Source organism: Bison bison, unplaced genomic scaffold, assembly GCF_000754665.1.
Source record: "Bison bison bison isolate TAMUID 2011002044 unplaced genomic scaffold, Bison_UMD1.0 scf7180017864160, whole genome shotgun sequence".
Classification (NCBI taxonomy): domain Eukaryota; kingdom Metazoa; phylum Chordata; class Mammalia; order Artiodactyla; family Bovidae; genus Bison; species Bison bison.
The window spans coordinates 7,450,998-7,470,305 of record NW_011494732.1 but is presented as its reverse complement, the minus strand read 5'-3'; the positions used below and the strand labels follow the sequence as shown (position 1 = coordinate 7,470,305).

Below are 19,308 nucleotides of genomic sequence, written 5' to 3'. Positions count from 1 at the left end.
CATCATTATAGTTCCCAAGCTGCTGACAGCTTTTAAATCATGATCATTCTCTCTGAAAACCCCACTGACGACACACATACTTCTCCTCATACTTGAGGTAGTGGAGCCAGGACAGGAATATTCTATAGCTCTCATGTCACACAAGCAGACCTTCTACCACTCTGCTCTCCTACTGGCATAGAGTCAACAGGAACTTCCTGTCCCTTTTATCTACCCAAGGGCACAGGGTGCCAGGGTTGGAGGCCCTTAGTGCCCATCACCCACCCACGCCTCCCACAGGAGAACAGTCAACAGCACACTGTGAACTTATCGTAGAATAGATTTATTTACCTGAAACCATGTCTGTGCAATGCTTGTTACCAGCACAGAAATAAACTGATCTCTATTTACAGTCTAAAGTCAAACATGCGTTGTGATAAACTGACGTTTAGCATTTTATTGATATAAATGCATCACAATATTTGTATTGCACCAACATCTGTCTACTGCTTCTGATTTCATTAAATAAATTACATTTAATACAGTGCAAAATAGCTGTTTGCACACTCAGGAAAATAACTGAAGTTATGAACTAGAAGCCTACATTTTTAACCACTCAACACCTGTAGTGTTTTCAATAAATTTATAAATAAGCAAACTGTACAGGGCCAATTAAAAAGTAGCATGTTTCAATGACACCATAGAGAAATCTGGCTACTTACAACTGAAGGCATGCATTACAATTGAATATTGTACATTTATTTAAGCTATATTTTGCACAGAGAAATACGGAGACTTGGCTGATGGCTTCTAAGTTCTTGGATAAGGTTTCAGAACCTCATTCTTCTTGCAGCAAAGAAACCAGACTTCTCTGGAGAGGCTTTCTGATTCATTAAGTTAAATTGTACATTTGTTATTATTTTGATTCAAAAGCTAAAACCCCACTGGTAATACACGTTTCCTCCACATAACACACAACAAGTTGGGGACTTTTTTCTAATTTTCTTTTTCCCCCAACATCAATCATGCAGAGGGCTGGTAGATGTGTTGCTAAAAAACGCACATGCACGCAACTGAACACCCTTAAATTTCTGCAAAATGGTTTAGGAAGCGGTTACTCCAGTATTGCTGAAAAGGAAAGAGAGAGGAAATCAGCTTTATGAAATATGGGGAGGAAATGTTAGAATAACTAATTTAAGACTGGGATTAATAGTGACAGATGAAAAGCAATGTTCAGTTTGATCTTTTAAGATTTCAGACCAGCATTTCTGATTAACTCACAGGCCCCTCCTGTCATTTGGCTACAGAGTATCCCACCAGGCAGACACTTAATCGCTTCAGGTTTAACAGAAGTTGAGAAAGTCCTTGGTTAGCAGTGCAGGGGGTGAGGAAGGCCAAGCAGAGTGAGCAGTATGGTAATCAGCGCCAAGCCTCTAGCTCCTATCCCTTCCTTCCCTCGGGACCAGCCTCTGGGCTGCAGGCCCAGCCAGACCCAGTCCTTGAAGGGGAACTGCTTATCACTGTTCCCTTTCAAGAAAAAAGGCTGCAGATTACCCTCAATTGTTAACTGCCGGGTGGTGGTTTTTCAGTGTGCTGTATGCACATTGCAAACACAGCAGGCCTGGCAGACACTGAGCTAAGGCTTGTGGTCTCAGATATTCCTGAGGTCTGCCCACCACATGGACATGCAGGGGTCTGGGCCCCAGTCTGAGGTAAATGGAAGCAGCCACTTGTGAGGGAAGGTGGCAGTTGCCCTGCTTGTGTCTGAGCTCGTGCAGCTCTTCCTACCCAGCGTGCCACCTGCTCTATGGAGATGCAGAATGAGTTGCTGGCATGGCACCCCATTTAGGGAACATGTAAGAATGCCATTTCCTGGGCAAAGGAAAGAGGTCAGTCTGGGTATGGGGTGGCAAAAACCAAAACACTGAGGGGATGGGCCTTCAGCCTACTTGCTGACAGGAAAGAACCTAGAGCAAGTTTCAGGCAAGAGCTGCCTGTGAGTCCATGGGCAGGGAGGATGAGGCCGACACTGCCTTCCTTGCAGGTACCTGGTGAGGATGGCTGGACTCCTCCTGCTCCCCACAAGTTCAGGGGCCAGGGATGTGCCCACAGCAGCACCAACTACTGAGGAGGTGCCAGTGTGGACATGGTTTTTGGTGGCAAAGCCTGAAGCAGAGCAGCTAAGGGGCTCTGTAGCACCAGGTCTCCCTGACTCCCAGCTGTCTGGGTTGAGGGAAGTGGGTGCCCAAACCACCTGTGGATTGGACAGGCCTGAAGCTGAGAAACCACAGGGCAACAGCCACCCATACCATTAAACTTCTGTAAAGGCCAATAAATCATCAAGGAACTGAGTCAGGAAAAGTTGACCATTGAATAGCACCCCACCCAACAAGCTCAGACATCCTGGTTTGGTTTGTAGCCAAGACACACTCCTTGCATTTGATTTGCTCAACTTGTTTCTTTCTGCAATTCATAATGCTAAAGTTGGCAAAACGTACCTCCTATAGTCTCTGCCAAGCAAACCAGCTTCCCTTTCCTCTGAGGCCTCAGGGAGCCAGACCAGGACTCTGCGTTAAGAATCCGTCTCCATGTGCCCTTTCTACCCCGTACACGGAAACCTCTTAAACTTTGGCAGCACCCTGTTCTGCTTGATACCTGTTAACCTTCCTCATACTCGCAGCATTTACATGTTATTCAGCTGGCCCTGTATCCGGGTCTTCAGGTACCCACGAGAACACGAGGGGCTTCACACGGAGGGAGCTACCAGCATGAATATGTACTGCCTAGGCCCTTCACTTTGGCTAATGCTCGGCTGTGGTCTAGTAACTGCTTTAATGTACCCTGGAGAGAAAAGATAAGTCTTAGCTACAAAGGATATGACCCAGAAGGTAGAAAAAGATGGCCTACTTAAAAATGAACCAGGGAATTCCCCAGTGACCCAGTGGTTAGGACTCTGTTCTCACTGCTGGAGCCCTAGTTCAAAATATCCTGCAAGCTGTGTGGTGTGACCGGGTGGGGAGAACAAAATGATGCATGAGTTTACTGGTTCAGTTACTTGCTTTCGCTTGCTTTTTGCTTTTTAATGATCCAGGTAGCAAGATTCTGGGACCAGTCCTTGCCGCTAACAAAGATCAAAGAAACTGACAAGTTTTCCTGTGATCTGCATCTCAGCGTTTGTGAAGGTACCTGTCAGTCTGACCAAAGCAGAACTACTCTGTCTTCCCCCAGGTCCTCCCTGACACCTGGCTGTGCCGCTGTCCAAGGTAGTGGGTGGCATCTAGAGCAGCCACTCCAGCCCACAGGTGCCATGTATCGTGTACCCGCTCCTCTCAGGGTGCCTGACTCATCAGTGTCTTATACAGCCAGCTCATTTAGTGGCAGTCACCTTTAGGCTAAAGCATCCAAATTCCAGGGAATACTCACGTTAGTTGATGGATGTTGGAAGGCATTGGAGGAAAACACCACAGTTAGGACTGTTAATGACTTATACACTGTTGGTAAGACTGATCTCGAACATGCGCAAACATTTATCATAGTAACAATGGTGGTGGTTAGTGCCACATTCAAATAAAAATAGTTCTATACAATATGTTCATTTGGTCATGTGCTATTTACAAATTTTACAAAACACACACACACACACACACACACACACCCCCTTATGTCCTCTACACCAGGCTAAAATAGGCCAGCAGAAACTTGCATAAAAACGTATCACAAATGACAATTAGCGCCTATACACCAAAAATAAAATTCCTACAATGACCTACGCAGCAGAACAGGATCCTTCTTCCCCTCGAGCACAGTAAATAATTCTGAGCTAAGAACCTAAGAGAACTAAGCCACTTAATAGTTAAAAACAAGACGGTTATTTTTCTCTGTCCATTTAAAATGTTTTATTTTTCTTTTTAAACTAGATTGTGAAGTGCCACTGAAATAGGCAATGTTGGCAAAACAATATCTGTTACAATAAAATACATTAGACATTTAAATAAATAACCTTAAAAACTATGTGAGGGGACATGAACCCAGTCGATTGAATCTGGAACAATGTTTTCTGCACAAGCGAGAACAAGCATACCTCTTGTTAAGACTGATGTAAACAGAACCATCAAAACCCTACAGGAGAAGCAGCGAGCAGGGTGGGGGTGGAGGTGAACACAGGGCTGAGGGGTGGAGGGGTGGCAAACCAAAAAATACTGACTGAGGTAGCAGTACTCTGCTCAGTGCAGAAAAATTGGCTTATGAATAAAAATTAGACTGTGATCTCAGATTAAATCCAGATGATCATGCAAAAGACACAATACATGCTATTTAGTTTTAGAAAAAAACCACACACATTCACTTCCTAAAATCTGCTGCCAATTAATTTGCTGACAATGTCTGCTGGCTCAACTATTTTTTTTACAAGGATGAGTATTAAACAGAACACTGTACATGCTTTTTTTCATCTACAAAAAAATATTTGCATAAAATAGTGTTAGTTCTCTGTACATGTCAATGGACACTTTAATTATGTGTATAAAAAAGGAAAATCTTGCCCCACTGAAGTCAGAAAAAGCAAAACAAAATCTAGAATATGAAACTTCCTCCCCCAGCCAATATGTTCATGTGAAAGTTCAGCAGAAATAGACAGTTGCTTTAAACAATAAAAAATTAATTGATTAAGTTAAACATCTTCTTTATGCAAAACTGTCAGTCAAGACCAGAACATATCACTAAAGTTAGTGTCTGTGCTATAGACCCAGATCACCAGGGGCATTATGAGCAGCACAAAGGGCCAGGAGATCCCATCGGTGCATGCCGAAAACGAGCAGGGTTTGGTGGCAGGCTGCACACACTCTTTACCAGGTTCTAGGTAGTTGCGGGCCACAAACTTGAGGGTCTCATCCATTAGAATCACAGGCAAGGAGATTTTCAGCACCATCAGCCATTGGGTCAAATTCAGCGGTGTGATCTGGAAAATAAGCTGAAACACAAAGAAACCTCATCAAGCTCCCCAACTTGCTGGACAGGCAGACAGGCCCCAAACGGGCTCCCCACACTGCTTACTGGCAAGGGTTCCACGTAAAGGATTAGGAAGTGGAGCGACATCGACAGGCAGATGGAGCCCACGAGCCATATGTTCTCCCAAGGGGGCATCCTCAGCAAGGACTGGTTTTCAGACAAGCTGTGGAACAAGGAGAGGCAGGTGAAATATGCCCACCAAAGGGCAAAGGCATGTGCCCTCACTGACAGAGTCTGTTCGGAATCACACTTCAGTAAGGTCGACGGCTGCCTTGGCATTGCCCACTGACCTAATTGTATTAAGTTTCTACGGTGGCAAAGTTAAGGAATAACATTCAGATGTAGGACAGATTTCAACTTAAATCTAGGCTTCGGCAGAGTGATCTTATTTCAGTGGGTTCAAAGCTGCTCTCAATTGCCCTTGACACTTAGGCTATTTTGAAATTTCCATTTTTGTCACTGGCATAATTAGATGATACCGTCTGTCTTGATGCTAAAGGGCAACAGCTCCTTCCCTGTGGGCACTGAAGTCCCTATTTTTGGCCTCTGCTGTCTCTTAAGGAACATGTGGCTAAGCACTCCCACTGCTTCCTGGAGGCGATGATGACTTAAGCTCTTAAAACCGGTGCTGCTTGTTCTTCCTTTTGGGGAGGGCAGAGCTTTCCTATGACTCTAAATCAACCATGACACACACAATCCCCCGGCACGTTAACAAGAGTCACGGACCTGTTGAGGGCGTTGCACATCTCTATAGTTACTAGAACAGAGAGCGCCATTGTCATTGGATATGGGGATTCAAAGACCGCACAATCCACGCCTTCAAAGTCCGGGTTGTCCTCTTTGCACTGTAGGAAATGACTCTGCAACAAAAGCCCGACACCAAGTTCCCAATCAGCCAAAGACATTTCCAAGGTCCACACACATTCCACACTAAGCCCAGAACACAGCCCCACACACGACCTCACCCCATTTCCCAGAGAAGCCCTGGTCTTTCAGAACAATCTTAGATGCAACTGCTTATTGTTCAGTTCTTAAGAGTATTTGACAGACATCCAAACCACAGAAAGCTCAAGGACACCCTTGTACGTGAAGGCTTACAATGCATCTGCATTTAAGGTACAGAAAGAAAGATGGCTACGTACCAGCTGGTAGAAGGACACTCTTGGACCACCCTCGGCAGCAATGAACCACCACGCGGCAGCACCCACCGTAGCAGCGCCAACGTAACCTGGAACAAATATCACGACGCTAATACACGTGGGGTTCACAGCTTGCAGCATCTGTGCAGGTACTGCCTCATGGGCCAACCCCCGGGACGGAGAGCAGAGACGTGGGGTCACTGAGCCTGTGCCGCCACCAGCACCTGCTAACTCGCATCAGCTAAAGCAGTTAGAGGGTCTCCACAATGAGGGGATGTCTGTGGTGCAGAAGAACTAGGCAGCTTCTCCTTTGAGAATCTGTGAGGAAAGAACCTGCTAGAACTACTAGAATTGGGAGGACCTTTACACCAGTCATGCCCTCTCTAACCAGCAGCCAGTACGTTAAGGCTCGGGTACCTGTCGTCCATGTGATGCCACACTGTGCTAGAGCACCAGATCACCCCTCCATGACTGCTTGGCAAACTTAGGTTTCCAGTGACACTCTAGTGTCTTTGCTCCATCAGAGTCCTGGCAGAACCCCCACATGGAAAGGCCACTAGAGCAGTTAGTGCAGAACACTAAGCACACGACAGTGCTCAAAGCCACTTCTGGGACTATCCCCGCCCCCAATTACTTTTGAATTCAAATTACAAAGAAGCAACAAAGGGTAGCAGAGAATACGGGGACTTGCGAATAGACTGTCCCAGTGCAGTAGTAGCCACTCAAGGTCCAAGCGTGCATACCCTCTAGCCCAGCAATCGCAACAAAACAGTGGGCAGGTGGTGTACCGACACAGAACTACCCAACAAAGAGGGAGAACAATGCAACGACAAGGCTCAGACACAGCCGCTTACAGCACAGCATCACTTGCGGAAGTAAATACGTAAGACAGATCCGTTTGCTGGGAAGCCACGTGAGAGACTGCTGCTGGGGCACTGGCTGGCTGAGAGTCCTCCTGTTTTACGCTCTGAGTGTTAAGTCACGTCAATTTACTGAAAGAGTCTCCTATGGGACCCTGTGGGTGTGCGGTCACTCAGTCGTGTCTGACTCTGCGACCCTTTGGACTCTAGCCTGCCAGGCTCCTTTGTCCATGGGAGTCTCCAGACAAGAATCCTGGATTGGGTTGCCATGCCCTTCTCCAGGGGATCTTCCCAACCCGGGAATCAAACTTGCGTCTCCTGTGTCTCCTGTATTGTGGGCAGATTCTTTACCCACGGAGCCATCAGGGAAGCCCTGTGGGATCCTAGGGACGTCATTTAGCCTCTCTGGACCTCACTTTCCTAACCTACGAAGAGAGAGAGAGAGAAGCAGCATCCTGGGTCAGGATGAGGTGGACAGTGACAACACATGCAGAAGAGCCAACACTGCTGATAAATGCACAGGACCCTGCTCTCACTCAGGGAAAGGGAGTCTTGGTGAGGTAAGGCCTGAGTTGCCCCTGTTATTTCCTTTGCCCATGGGTTAAATCTGAGAACCTAATTCACAAAGGCCAAAGGAAGAACAAAAGCCCTAAAACGAGGGACTAACCTTACTGTAAACTGGATACATAGCTCATTAACCTGAAAGAGGACAGCTGCCATATTGTGCTACCCTAATATGGGGATAGAAAAAAAAAAATGTGCTTTTAAGGGATGAATTTATGAAATGTTTGGACTCATAAACGTTTTGTTTAAAAGTCAATAATATAGTGGCTAAGGCTCCATGCTCCCAGTGCAGGGGCTGGGATTCGATCCCTCGTCAGGAACTAGATCCCACATGCCGCAAGAGTTTGTATGACGCAACGAAAGATCCTGTATGCCGCAAACTAAGACCCAATGCAGCCAAATAAATAGTATTTTTTTAAAAATAATATAAAAAACCATACTCACAGCCAATAGCCAGGTAACGGAAAAAGAGCCACCCACTGATCAGTGGTTCCTTTGGGTTCCGGGGTGGTTTGTTCATAATGTCCAGATCAGGAGGGTTGAACCCCAGGGCAGTGGCAGGCAGGCCATCTGTCACCAGATTGACCCAGAGCAGCTGGACAGGAATTAAAGCCTCAGGAAATCCAAGGGCTGCTGTTAGGAAAATACTGTGTCCACCCAAGGAAAGAAGAGAAAGACCCCAAATTATTTTTGCCCACTATTTAACATCAACATCCCCTCCTCTCCCATAAAAATTGGTGGACAGCAACGATTACTTGAAATAACTTTTCCCCTGAGTAATCATAAAACGTTTATTATACCCAAATTCCAAATTAACTTAACTTTTAGAAGGCCAAGAATTTGATGTCATATTATACAGTTAATTCAAACCCCTTTCTCTGTTCAAGTGTGTCCTCTGCACACTGCGGTAGTCGCAGGCAGCCCTCCTGGGGGCCAGAGGAGCACCTTTACCTCCACTAGGGCCTCACCCTCCACCTGCCGCCCACCCCTCCCACTGCACCGAGAGCAAAGCTGCTGCCACATGAACCACCAGCCGAGGGAGACGCACAGTCTGCCACGGGGACTCACCAGACAACCTCCCCGACATTAGATGAGATGAGGTAGCGGATGAACTGCTTCATGTTGTTGTATATGGCCCGTCCTTCCTCCACGGCAGCCACAATGGTGGAGAAGTTGTCATCAGCCAGGACCATCTCAGAGGCTGTTTTAGCTACAGCGGTGCCAGAGCCCATAGCAATGCCGATCTCAGATTTCTTCAGAGCAGGAGCATCATTTACACCGTCTCCAGTCTGAAAGGCCAAGAAACCCACCACTGATTTGCACACCTGTTACCTAATACACACATTGCCAACAATCACTTGGCCATCCCGAAGCCAGGGAATGAATGGAGCTGTTGGGCCTCTGGGCAACTAAGTTTTCTGGGAGAGTTTTTGTTTTTGTAAGCTGGTGTCACAGAACACATTTTAACCTGGGAAATGTGAAACTGCCAAATGAACTTACAGGTGACACTTCAGAGGAAGTAGAACAAAGGGGTCTTCAAACTGTTACTACTTATTTTACCAAACAAAACAACAAAATACGTGTATCCATATGGATAAATCTCAAATAGAGCAAATGCAGACAAATACATAAACTATAATATGCCATTTATGGCCAAAAATACTTAAATATTGTCTACAGATAGAAAACTATCATTCCCGTGTATGTTTTCTATACTTTTACTGAACACCCAGTACTGAATCCAGAATGGTGCTTTCCTTGGAGAAAGAACGGAAGGGGAGGAAAGAGGAAGACAACTAGAACAGCTGGTTTTTAGCAACAAAATTGTTTTAAAAACTGAAAAGTTTCACAGACAAGCAGCAAACGCAAGCATGACACAATGTTAACATCTTGGTGAAAAATCAGATGCAAGGAAGACTATGGGAGATGCTTCATCAACAAGCTGTTCTCAGAGAACACATCACCAGTACCATCTCACTTCAGGCGAGGTTTTCCAAGTGTGTGATAGAATATCGCGTAGTTAGGTCCTAAATCGGCTTTTAGAAATGTGAGATACAACACATACATTTTAACCATGGCAAATACGTCCCCTGTGACTGACGCAGGCTTCTAGGTCTTAAACTTCCCCAGAATCTTGCATGCCAATAGAATCCTTGAGAAACAGCCCAGATCATGACAAAAAAAGAATTTCCAAATATGGGACCTATTACTAAAAATTTAATGATCAGAATTAGAATCTGCTGTGTTCGTGCAGTTTGTTACCTGTACATGTCTACAGACACTCACCATAGCTGTAATCTCATCAAACGACTGAAGAAATTCTACAATTTTAGACTTGTGGGAAGGTTCAACTCGAGCAAAACAGCGAGCATTCAAGCAGGCTTCTCTCTGGGCTGAAGGACTGAGCTCATCAAACTCGCGACCTGTGAAGGCCTTGGCTGTCACGTCCTCGTCCTGCCTGAAGATGCCAATACGGCGGCAGATGGCCACAGCAGTGCCCTTGTTGTCACCCGTGATCATGATGACTCTGATGCCTGCCTGCCGGCACAGCTTCACAGAGGAGGCCACTTCAATTCTCGGAGGGTCCAGCATGCCCACACAGCCAACGAAAGTCAGATTGGTCTATGGTGAAATAATCACCTTATGTCAATACAGGAAATTCTGTTTTTTCCCCCTTAGTGCGGAGAGCAAAGGTTTCTGCATTTTCTTATGGCAAAATTCACACCACTGATTGTTAATGTAAATCCAATGAAGAACAGTATTAACTCTAATAAATCAGAAGCAAAAATATCACTACATTCTTGACACCAAATAATTCTTGAGCTTTCATTAATAATATTCTTAAAGAAAAAATATACTGAAGAATAGGAACATATTGACAGCAGCCAATCAGTGACCCATAGTATCAAATTTGAACTTGAAACTTCCTTGTTCAAGACTTCAGGAAGCCACATACCCGAAAGGAAAGAATTCCAAGAGCAGAAGTAGACAGGATCTTTCCACGTGAACAATTTGAGTCACTAATTAATGAATATTTTGAAAATGTCCCCAATTTTTAAATTATCTTAAGGTACATGAGAGCAGCAAAGCAGGTTTTTAGCCTTGATTGTACTTTGAAAGTAACAGGCCTGTATTAAACTGTTAACTGTGTGTGTTTGAAGCAGCAACTTAAAATTATAAAGATGATACGTTCGGCCTGCAGGAAAACAAATAACCACACCCCTTTCTCAGCAAAATCGAAACTCATCTGACCTTTTATTGAAGGAGTGCTACCTAAACACAGTGAATGTGCAGGGTGCGGGTGAAGCTTTTCATGAGCGAACCTCGTATTTGATGAAGTTGGCAGAGTCCTCAAGGTTCATTTCTTCTCTCCTTAGTGGGTTGTCGTGAGTGGCCAAGGCCAGGCATCGCAGTGTGTCACTGCCACTGCCCCATTCCCGAATGACAGACATGATCTTCTGCTTGACTCCAGGAGTCATGGGCACTTTAGTACTTCCGACTCGAATGTGGGTACACCTGTCAATGACACCTTCAGGAGCACCCTGGAAATGTTAGAACAATAATTTTACTTACTGGCTCACTCGGGATTCTAATCCTGGTAAGAACGTTTAATTGCAGTCTGCTGTACTTGCCTTCACAAACATTTTGCTCATTGATGTCCGACTTGGTTTGTTTGGTGTACAATAAACTGACATTGATTTTCTATCGCGTGAAAACTCTAGAGTAAATTCCTTTTTCATCAATTGTTTAATGACCTATAAAGAGAACATATATGGAATATTATTGGATAGCAATTTCTATAAACTTTTGACTTTTAACAGTTAAACATTCACTAAATACTTATTATGTGACAGGCAATGGAGATGTAGCAATAGACAATAAACAGACGAGTTCCCACCCTCATAAAACTTACCCTCTAGTCTGGGAAAGACGTACCAGAATGTGAAAGTAGATTATAAGTGCCATGGAGAAAAAATTTTAAAATAAGCAAGGAAGAGAAAATTATGTATGTCTAGGTTACAATTTTACATACAGTACTGAGAAGGCAATATTTGAGTAAAAACATGAACGATGTGTGAGTGTGAGCAGAGAGAACATTATGCAGACTGACGTGACCAAGCAGTTCAAGGAGCCTCCAGGGCAACATGGCTAGAAGCGAGTTTGCAAGAAAGGTTCGGGGTTAATAGCAGGGGTTGCAGAAGCAGGTTGTAGCATCCTCAAAGTCACTGTAAGGCATCCGGCTTTTTTAATAACAAGTAAAACGGGAAGACAAAGGAGAGTTTCATGCTCTGGCAGTTATGTTAAGAATTAACCGAAGGAAGGGCAAGGGACACCACACCACTTCAATATTTTAAATACTTTATAGACAGCTAGTGGCTATATTAGATGTCAGCATAGTGACAATATCTAAAGTCATAAGAAGAGAAGAGTTCAAGGGAGTATAACTGCAGACAGAAAAGCCGAGGCCTGGGCCCTGGAGCCTCTTGGAAGATACAGCCAAGGAGATGGGGTTGGGGGGAGAACAAGTAAAGGACTCTCTTAGGGAGGGAGAGACTGAGAGGATAAACTGACAGCTCAGGTAAAACAAAAACTGAGAATTAACCTTTAGATTCAGATTCCATTGGTTTATCTCTATATATAGCCATATTACCATAAAAATCAACATACTTTATTTATCCTTTCCAATTTTTTGTTGGCTTTCTTTTTCTTACCTTATTACATGAACTAGGGCTGCCAGGACTACACTGAATAGAAATGTTGAGAGTAAATTCTCTGAGCCCATTAGGAATGTTAACTTTGTGTAATTACACCATCAGCCAGAAGATGCTTGCTTAGTTTTTATCATAAACTAAGATTAAATTTTATCAGATGCCTTTTCTGAATTAAATGATCTTATGATATTCTGCCTTTATTCAATTATGTGGTGAATTACATGGATTTTCCCCTCATTCAGACAAACATTTAATAACTGTAAAAATCCCAAAGAACCTCAGCATCCAACAGAGGCAATTATGAGTAGAATAAAGCCATCCTCTCAGCCAGAGCAATAAAAGGACAATCACTAAATTCGACATTATCTGACTGATATATTATATATCTATATGTTTATTATTTTTTTCAGGGTGGGGCTCGTTGGTGGCACACACCACACGGCCATCTTACAGGGATCAAGCCAGTGCTCCCTGCAGAGGTAGCGCAGAGTCTTAACCACTGTGCCACCAGGGAATGCCCATGTATTTAGTTTCCATTAAGCGTTTGTACCAATGGCTCTGGGAAGACTGCAAGAATGTGAGTGACTCTGAGAGAGGTGTGACCTTGGCACCAGATACATCCTGTGTGCTCGATCACTTCAGTCTGACTCTCTGTGACCCTGAGTATTGTCTGCCCATGGACTTTCCAGGCAGGACACTGGAGTGGGTTGCCATGCCCTCCTCCAGGGGGTCTTCCCAATCGTTGGACGGAACCTGCATCTTTTACTTCTCCTGCACTGGCAGGTGGGTTCTTTACCACTAGTGCCACCTAGATACATCCTGGGTGGAGAGAACAAAGCCACTGCTTCCAGGACCAGGGCTGTGAAATCCAACAGTCCTATCCAAGGGGCCACTCGGCCTTAAAAGCTGGTCCTGCTCTATTGCTGCTAGTTGTTTCCCTTCATGGAGTAGTTACAGGTCATCAAGCAATTCCAAACTTCAGCCTTCAGGTTGCCTCTGAAGGGTTTAGTCAAACACCAACTAATAATAGAGCTATCAGACAATGTGGCTTTGCTTACTGACAAGTGTGGTGAATTCCCTAAAATAGAAACAAAGGACCCGGACTTGTTTCATGGAAACCATGAGTCTGGGCAGGATGCCACAGGAGAGGCCTGAGACCCTTGTGGCTGCGAGACTGTTGGTTGTGAAGCAGGAATCGAGTCACTGTGAAAGACTCTATACTTCAGCTGAGGCACCCTCCATTCTGGCAGAGTTTTGATTTCCCTGGAAAGTATCAAAGGGGCAAACCGACATAAAGGGAACAGAGTGCTAGAGTCTCATTCTCCCTCACACTGTGAGACGGCAAGTCACTGAGGGCCTGTTTCCCTGCCTGCAAGTGTGAGACCGGACTGGATGGCCCTAAAGTCCTTTTTACAAGCTGAGATTTGGCGTGGGACTAAATGTTTAAATAGTCGATGTCTTTAACAGGTGCAGTGCTGCCCACCTTAGGCTACCTGTGCCGTGAGGTGCCACCCTACTGCCCCAAAACACTGCCTCATCTGCTCTCGATACCCAGGGAAGGATGAAAGAAAGTCACCATATATATAACTAGGAAGGCTGTATTTATAACCTCCTGTTTCTTTCTTCTACCAGAAAACCCTGACTGAAGGAAGAGTTGCACTAAAGTGCGACGACGAGGAGCCTCAAGCCCTGACTGGCTGCCCCTTGGAGATGACAGGTATATAGGTCTGACCCTAAGAGCTTGTGTGTAGCAGAGCCCAACTCTGAAGAAACCTAAACTCCAAGGCTGGGAGGCAGTGGGTACTGGGAACAGGTCTGGAGGACCCACTGCAGACCGCGCTGACACCCCCTGCATGCACTGCAGGGAGACGGCGTTCACCCTGTTGCAGAGCGGCTCTGTGCTTCCAGGTCTGCAAGGGCAGGACCAGACGCAGACTCCAGGGCCTGACTTGTTTCCTCCTGGGTCTCTTCTGCTCCTGCTTGTCCTCATAGTCTCTTCAACCCCTATTCTCTGGCTTCTGCAGCTTCCATTTCTGAGCTTCCTTTAGTTGCTTCTGGGCATCTAGGCTTCTTCTCTTCCTCTTATTCTAATTTTACCTGCCGCTGCCTGTCACCCTGACCTTCGTGTATGGTAACATCTTGTTCGCATGTTGCTTACTCTGCTTCTCAGCTCAGCAACCATTCACCACTCTGGCTAGAACAGAGGTTATTGCTTAGGTCCATTCAGCGGGCATCACCATGACCACAAGCAACAAGTTGGTCAGCAAACACTAGGCCTGAGCCTGAGCAACCTGAACAAGGTCCATGTCATGGAGCTGCCAGCTCTTTCTGGGGCCACATGCTGGATCTGTCCTGCAATGAACTGTCACTGGGTTCTGTGACCTCACACACTTGGTGCAGCTAAACCTGAGTAAAACCATCTGCAACAGCTGCTGGCAGACACTGACCATCTGGTTGGCCTCCAGCACCTGGGTCTCCTCAACAGGCCAGTCCACCCTGCCTGCCACCCTGCTCAGCCTAAGAGAATCCTGGCTCTGGGGCTCCGACAGGCAAGGGAGAATAGGTGAGGGACCACACATTTGTCTAGTGTTCGCACACCTAACAAGACACACCCCCGTATTGCTACTCCACTCACCATAGTTGTAGTAATTCTGCTCAAATAAATACAGCATGTCAAAGTTTTAATTACTACTAGATTTAATTTGCTAACATTATGCTGAGAATCTCTACTTCTGTATTATGAAAGTTACATCAATGTCAGGTTTTGCTATCAGGGTTATGCTGGTGATAAAGGTTTCGTTCTCTGCCATTTTTGGTGTGGCCACACTGTACAGCTTGAGGGCAAGTGTCAAGTCCTAACCACTGGACAGCCAGGAAACTTGTATTTCCTGAAAACTTGTATTTCTTCAGTGTTGGCACAACTGGGCCTGAATAATTTGAGGGGAAGTGTAGATTTTGAATTATAGATCCAGTTAATTTAACAGTTTATTCCATTTTTCTTAGAAAAATGTCAGCTTAGAAAGCTGTGCTACTGAGAGATTTATTGATTTCTTCTATGCTGTCAAATTTACTGATATAAAAATTTTCAGAACAGCTTTCTGGTCTTGTCTTTATTATTTCCTACTTCCTTCTACTTGTATTTGTTTTTCCATTTTCTTCAGATGGAAACTTATGTATCTTTTTAATTGATTTCTAGTTTAATTCTATCATGGTCAACAACAGTCTGTACAATCCTTTGTAATTTGTTGAGTCTTGCTTCATGGACCAGCAATATTGTGTATTCTGGTAAACTGTTCCTTATGGATCTGAAAAGCATATTAGGAGCAGCACAAGAGAAATAAGGGTTAAGTATATTATAAGTGTTGCTCCATATCCTGATTTTTTTTCATCTGCTTGTTCTATCAATTTTTGAGATAGGTGTGTTAAAATCTCCAACTCTAATTGTAAATCTGTCTAGTTTACCTTTTATTTCTGTCAACTTTTGCTCTGTGAACTTTTAGTACTACACTTGCATAAACAATTACACCATTTAACACAAGGTCATGGGCAACTTTGATAAGAAGTTTTGATAGACTGGAAGGAGGCAAAAGCGTGATTGGAGTGGACTCAAGAAAATGGGAAAAGTGAAATAATACATAAAAACGGTTCTTTGAGACATTTTACCATGAAGGAAAAGAAGCAGGGTGCTTAAGTGAAGAAGTTTTAAGATAAAAAACAACTATTATTTCTCTACTGAACATCCAGTAGAGACAGGAGACTGATAATGCAGGAGAGATGCTGGGGCTTATTGGACAAGGAGCAGCTGGGTTTTACTGGGAGCAGAAAGAGTACATGTCACAGCACAGGTGGCTGCATATGGAAACTGTCCATTGACAACTTTTATTTTCTTAGTCAAATGGCCAGATCAATTTATCTTATAGCGAAGATGGAGGAGACACTGAGAGAGAGTTTGAGGAAATAAAGTATAGAGTAAGTTGTCTAATAAGAGAGTGAGTGGGTGGACTGAGGACATATGGTAGGAGCGATGGGCAGCATGAACACCACCAAGCTCAAATACTGACCGAGTTGCAGGCATTTGCTCGTTCTATTTTAGAAAGACCCTTCAATTCAGTATCAAATACATTCATCTTCTCTACCAGGCAGGTGAGAGCAGTCTCTGTAGCTTCTCCAACTTTTTCATACACACCCTTTGCCTGTAATAGTTGAAAGCATACAAATTACAAAAAGGGAAAAGTAGTAAAAACAAGGAAATTTCCTTTAATAATGACTTTTTTCCAGAGAAGGACACTCTGTCCTCCATTACATCATTGTTCTTTGGGTCATTTTTATCCTATCCTGGAGCACATGATCCAAATAAGTACAAATGAACTCAAAGGACAGCTGTGTGTTTGTTCTTCTTCTAATAATTAGGTCTTTCATTCCCCAGAACTAGAAGCAAATAATCACAGTATTAACTGAAACATGAGAGCCTGCAAATAGTATTTGTAATTCCATGTCATTATTTATCATTCTATAGAATTTATATTCTGTTTCTGTTGGGGACTGGCTTGTCTTTAGAAACCAAAAAATGTATCTCACTGTTTATAATTTAAAAAGGAAGGAAGGAAGGTTTTCTGTTGGTTAAATTTTACATAATAACATCATCAAAACAACCTTCTAAGCCTCAACCTGTCCTCAAGGATGCAATGATACCCATCTTAAAAAGCCAAGATCAACACCCTATACTTTCAGGAAAAAGTGTCCTGGGTTTCACTCATTTACAGTAACTGAGCTCACACAGGAGAGAGCATCATGTGTGCTACAACTCCTAGGTGAGCAACTGCAATGCTCAGCCACAGAGAACATTATGAAAGGCTCCCAGCTTTCTTTGGGTAGATCATGCTGGCTCTGATAAGAGACAAGCTCTTAATGGAAAGGGCAAATAAAATCAGGAACTCGTACTTTCAAAAAGGGAGGAAGGAAGGCTAGATTTTCATCCCACCCACCGCACCCTTGAACTAGAAACAGCCAGGTCTAGTTTCTCATTTATGAGGAGGCTCACCTCATTGTAATCCAAAGCAGAGTCATTACAGAGAGCACAAATTGTCGCCAGTTCCACAAGACCATCATACTGATGACATTTCACTGGTTTATCATCTTTATGTCTGTCCGAAGAAAAAAAATAAAGCGGTCAACTGTGGTCATTTTATTTTTTTACTAATAACTAGAATTTTGTGTACTCTAGATTGGCAAACATTCAAAAGAATTCAAGTGATGGCTCCTAGAAATCCGATGCTGGAGACGGTAACAGAATGTGTCTCTGATATCAGTAAAGACCAGAAATTCTTAGTTACTGAAATTCCTCCACCACTGGTATCCATCCATAAGGAAAAATCAGGAATTCCCTGGTGGTCCAGTGCTTAGGACTTGGTGCTCTCACTGCCGGGGCCTGGGGTCTGATTCTTGGTTGGGGAACTAAGAGACCACAAACTGTGTGGCATGGCAAACAAACAAAAATAAAAAACCACCCCCAAAACTCACCTAAACAGAAACCCCACTTGAAAATTTAGGCTTCAAAAGATGAAAAAGGTTCACTGGCTTAAACAATCGATTTCAACTGTGTATCAATTTTCAGGTATGTGTTACCAATTTTATTTTTTTTTAAAGTAGGCCATTTTGATAACCCACATGAACTACATCAGGAAAATTATCTGAACATTTCAGAGACACTACAAGTCTGTACAGTCACCAAACTACCAAAGTGGAGCCTTTAAAAGACAAGGAAAGTTTACTCACATTTCTCCAATAGGTGCATATGTTGATCCAGTTATGGTAAACTCATTAAGGGAACAGGTATCACCTTCAACTTTGTCCAGAATGAACATCTACAGAAAAAAAAAGCCTAAGTGTTTAAAAGACATTAAAAAAAAATATGCTAGAAGCATATAACCTTTGCTAAGACAAAAGGCCCTTCTGACTTAAGCGTCGAAGCTCAGCATGATAAGTATTGTTCCTTATTCTAACTAGACACTATTAAGACTGCCTCCCCATTCATCTAACAGTCTGAAAAACAGCATCACTGAGGTGCTAAATAAATAAGCAGCAATGGCACCAAGCAGAGGAGAAAGAGAACCTACATGAAAACCAAGTTATGAGGACTCTGGGCCAGTCAGTTCCAAAGACTCAGTAGTACTTTTTAGAATACTCAGAATTCCAAATGGCAGGCTGAGAAAGTGACCTAGGTATCCCTGCTTTAGAGCTAAGAGTAAAAGCCTAGGAAGAATAAACTCACATATCAGAGTTGCATAAACATTCCCCAAGTAAAATAAGACAAATTGCTTCTCTACTCCTTTCCACTTACTTTTTATTGTGGCAATAGCTCATTTTCTATGAAGCTGCACAACCACATGGCTACAGTAATGAGCCCGCAGAGCTGAATGAACTGATGTTACCAAGACGATAACACATGGAAGCGTGCTCTAGGAAGGAATTCTTAAGTTTACAGAATAATAAAGTGACATGAGCCAGTTTTTTAAGGTGAGGGTATTTTTTCCCCCCTCTTGGTTTGCTTTCCAATTGTAATTCAGAAGTCCAGTTTGGAATCATCAAACCATTCTACAATAAAGAATTTTTAACATGTTAAACTCAAGTTAAAAAAAGAGCCATGTAATGCTTTAAAAAATCTTTTCAGAGCATTCCGACTCATACTCTGTAAGAAAATCTGATTTTGTTTTAAAATAACTTCCCTTCCCTCATAAGATTTATCATATAGCATATACTTTTAAATTCCAGAAGCTTCATTTCAAAAGTATACTCAGAACTAAATCAACCTGGGAACTGAACTAAAGCTGTGAGATAAAAGGATTAAAAAAAAATTATATACAATGGGATTTAAAACTGTGATGACTCCTGGTAAAAGGCTCTAGTTCAAACACATATAATTGGTGTGTCAAATGAGGAAAAGATTCATGTCCAAGGTCACACGCAGCAAGATCACCATTCCTACAGTTTTTTTTCCTAGCAGATACAACATCTAAAAAAGGAATTTTGGCAGAAAGCTCCTTCCAA

The 19,308-nt window shown here is 43.5% G+C and overlaps 1 protein-coding gene across 3 annotated transcripts in view; it reads right to left on the bottom strand.

Moving 5' to 3' along the window:
• Nucleotides 1-303: 303 nt before the first annotated feature.
• The window catches only part of ATP2A2 (ATPase, Ca++ transporting, cardiac muscle, slow twitch 2), a 57,810-nt gene continuing 38,805 nt past the window's right edge, over nucleotides 304-19,308 (bottom strand). Inside the window, exons 9-21 of one of the 3 annotated variants that reach the window (XM_010841356.1) lie at nucleotides 18,037-18,125; nucleotides 17,303-17,405; nucleotides 16,323-16,454; nucleotides 11,182-11,304; nucleotides 10,873-11,091; nucleotides 9,836-10,171; nucleotides 8,618-8,838; nucleotides 7,994-8,196; nucleotides 6,129-6,214; nucleotides 5,713-5,846; nucleotides 5,032-5,149; nucleotides 4,828-4,948; nucleotides 304-1,107 (exon numbers count right to left, since the gene is read on the bottom strand). In XM_010841356.1, coding sequence (XP_010839658.1) covers nucleotides 1,094-1,107; nucleotides 4,828-4,948; nucleotides 5,032-5,149; nucleotides 5,713-5,846; nucleotides 6,129-6,214; nucleotides 7,994-8,196; nucleotides 8,618-8,838; nucleotides 9,836-10,171; nucleotides 10,873-11,091; nucleotides 11,182-11,304; nucleotides 16,323-16,454; nucleotides 17,303-17,405; nucleotides 18,037-18,125 — 1,899 coding nt within the window. In that variant the 3' untranslated portion in view covers nucleotides 304-1,093. The other 2 variants (XM_010841355.1, XM_010841357.1) reach the window with 2 other exon arrangements.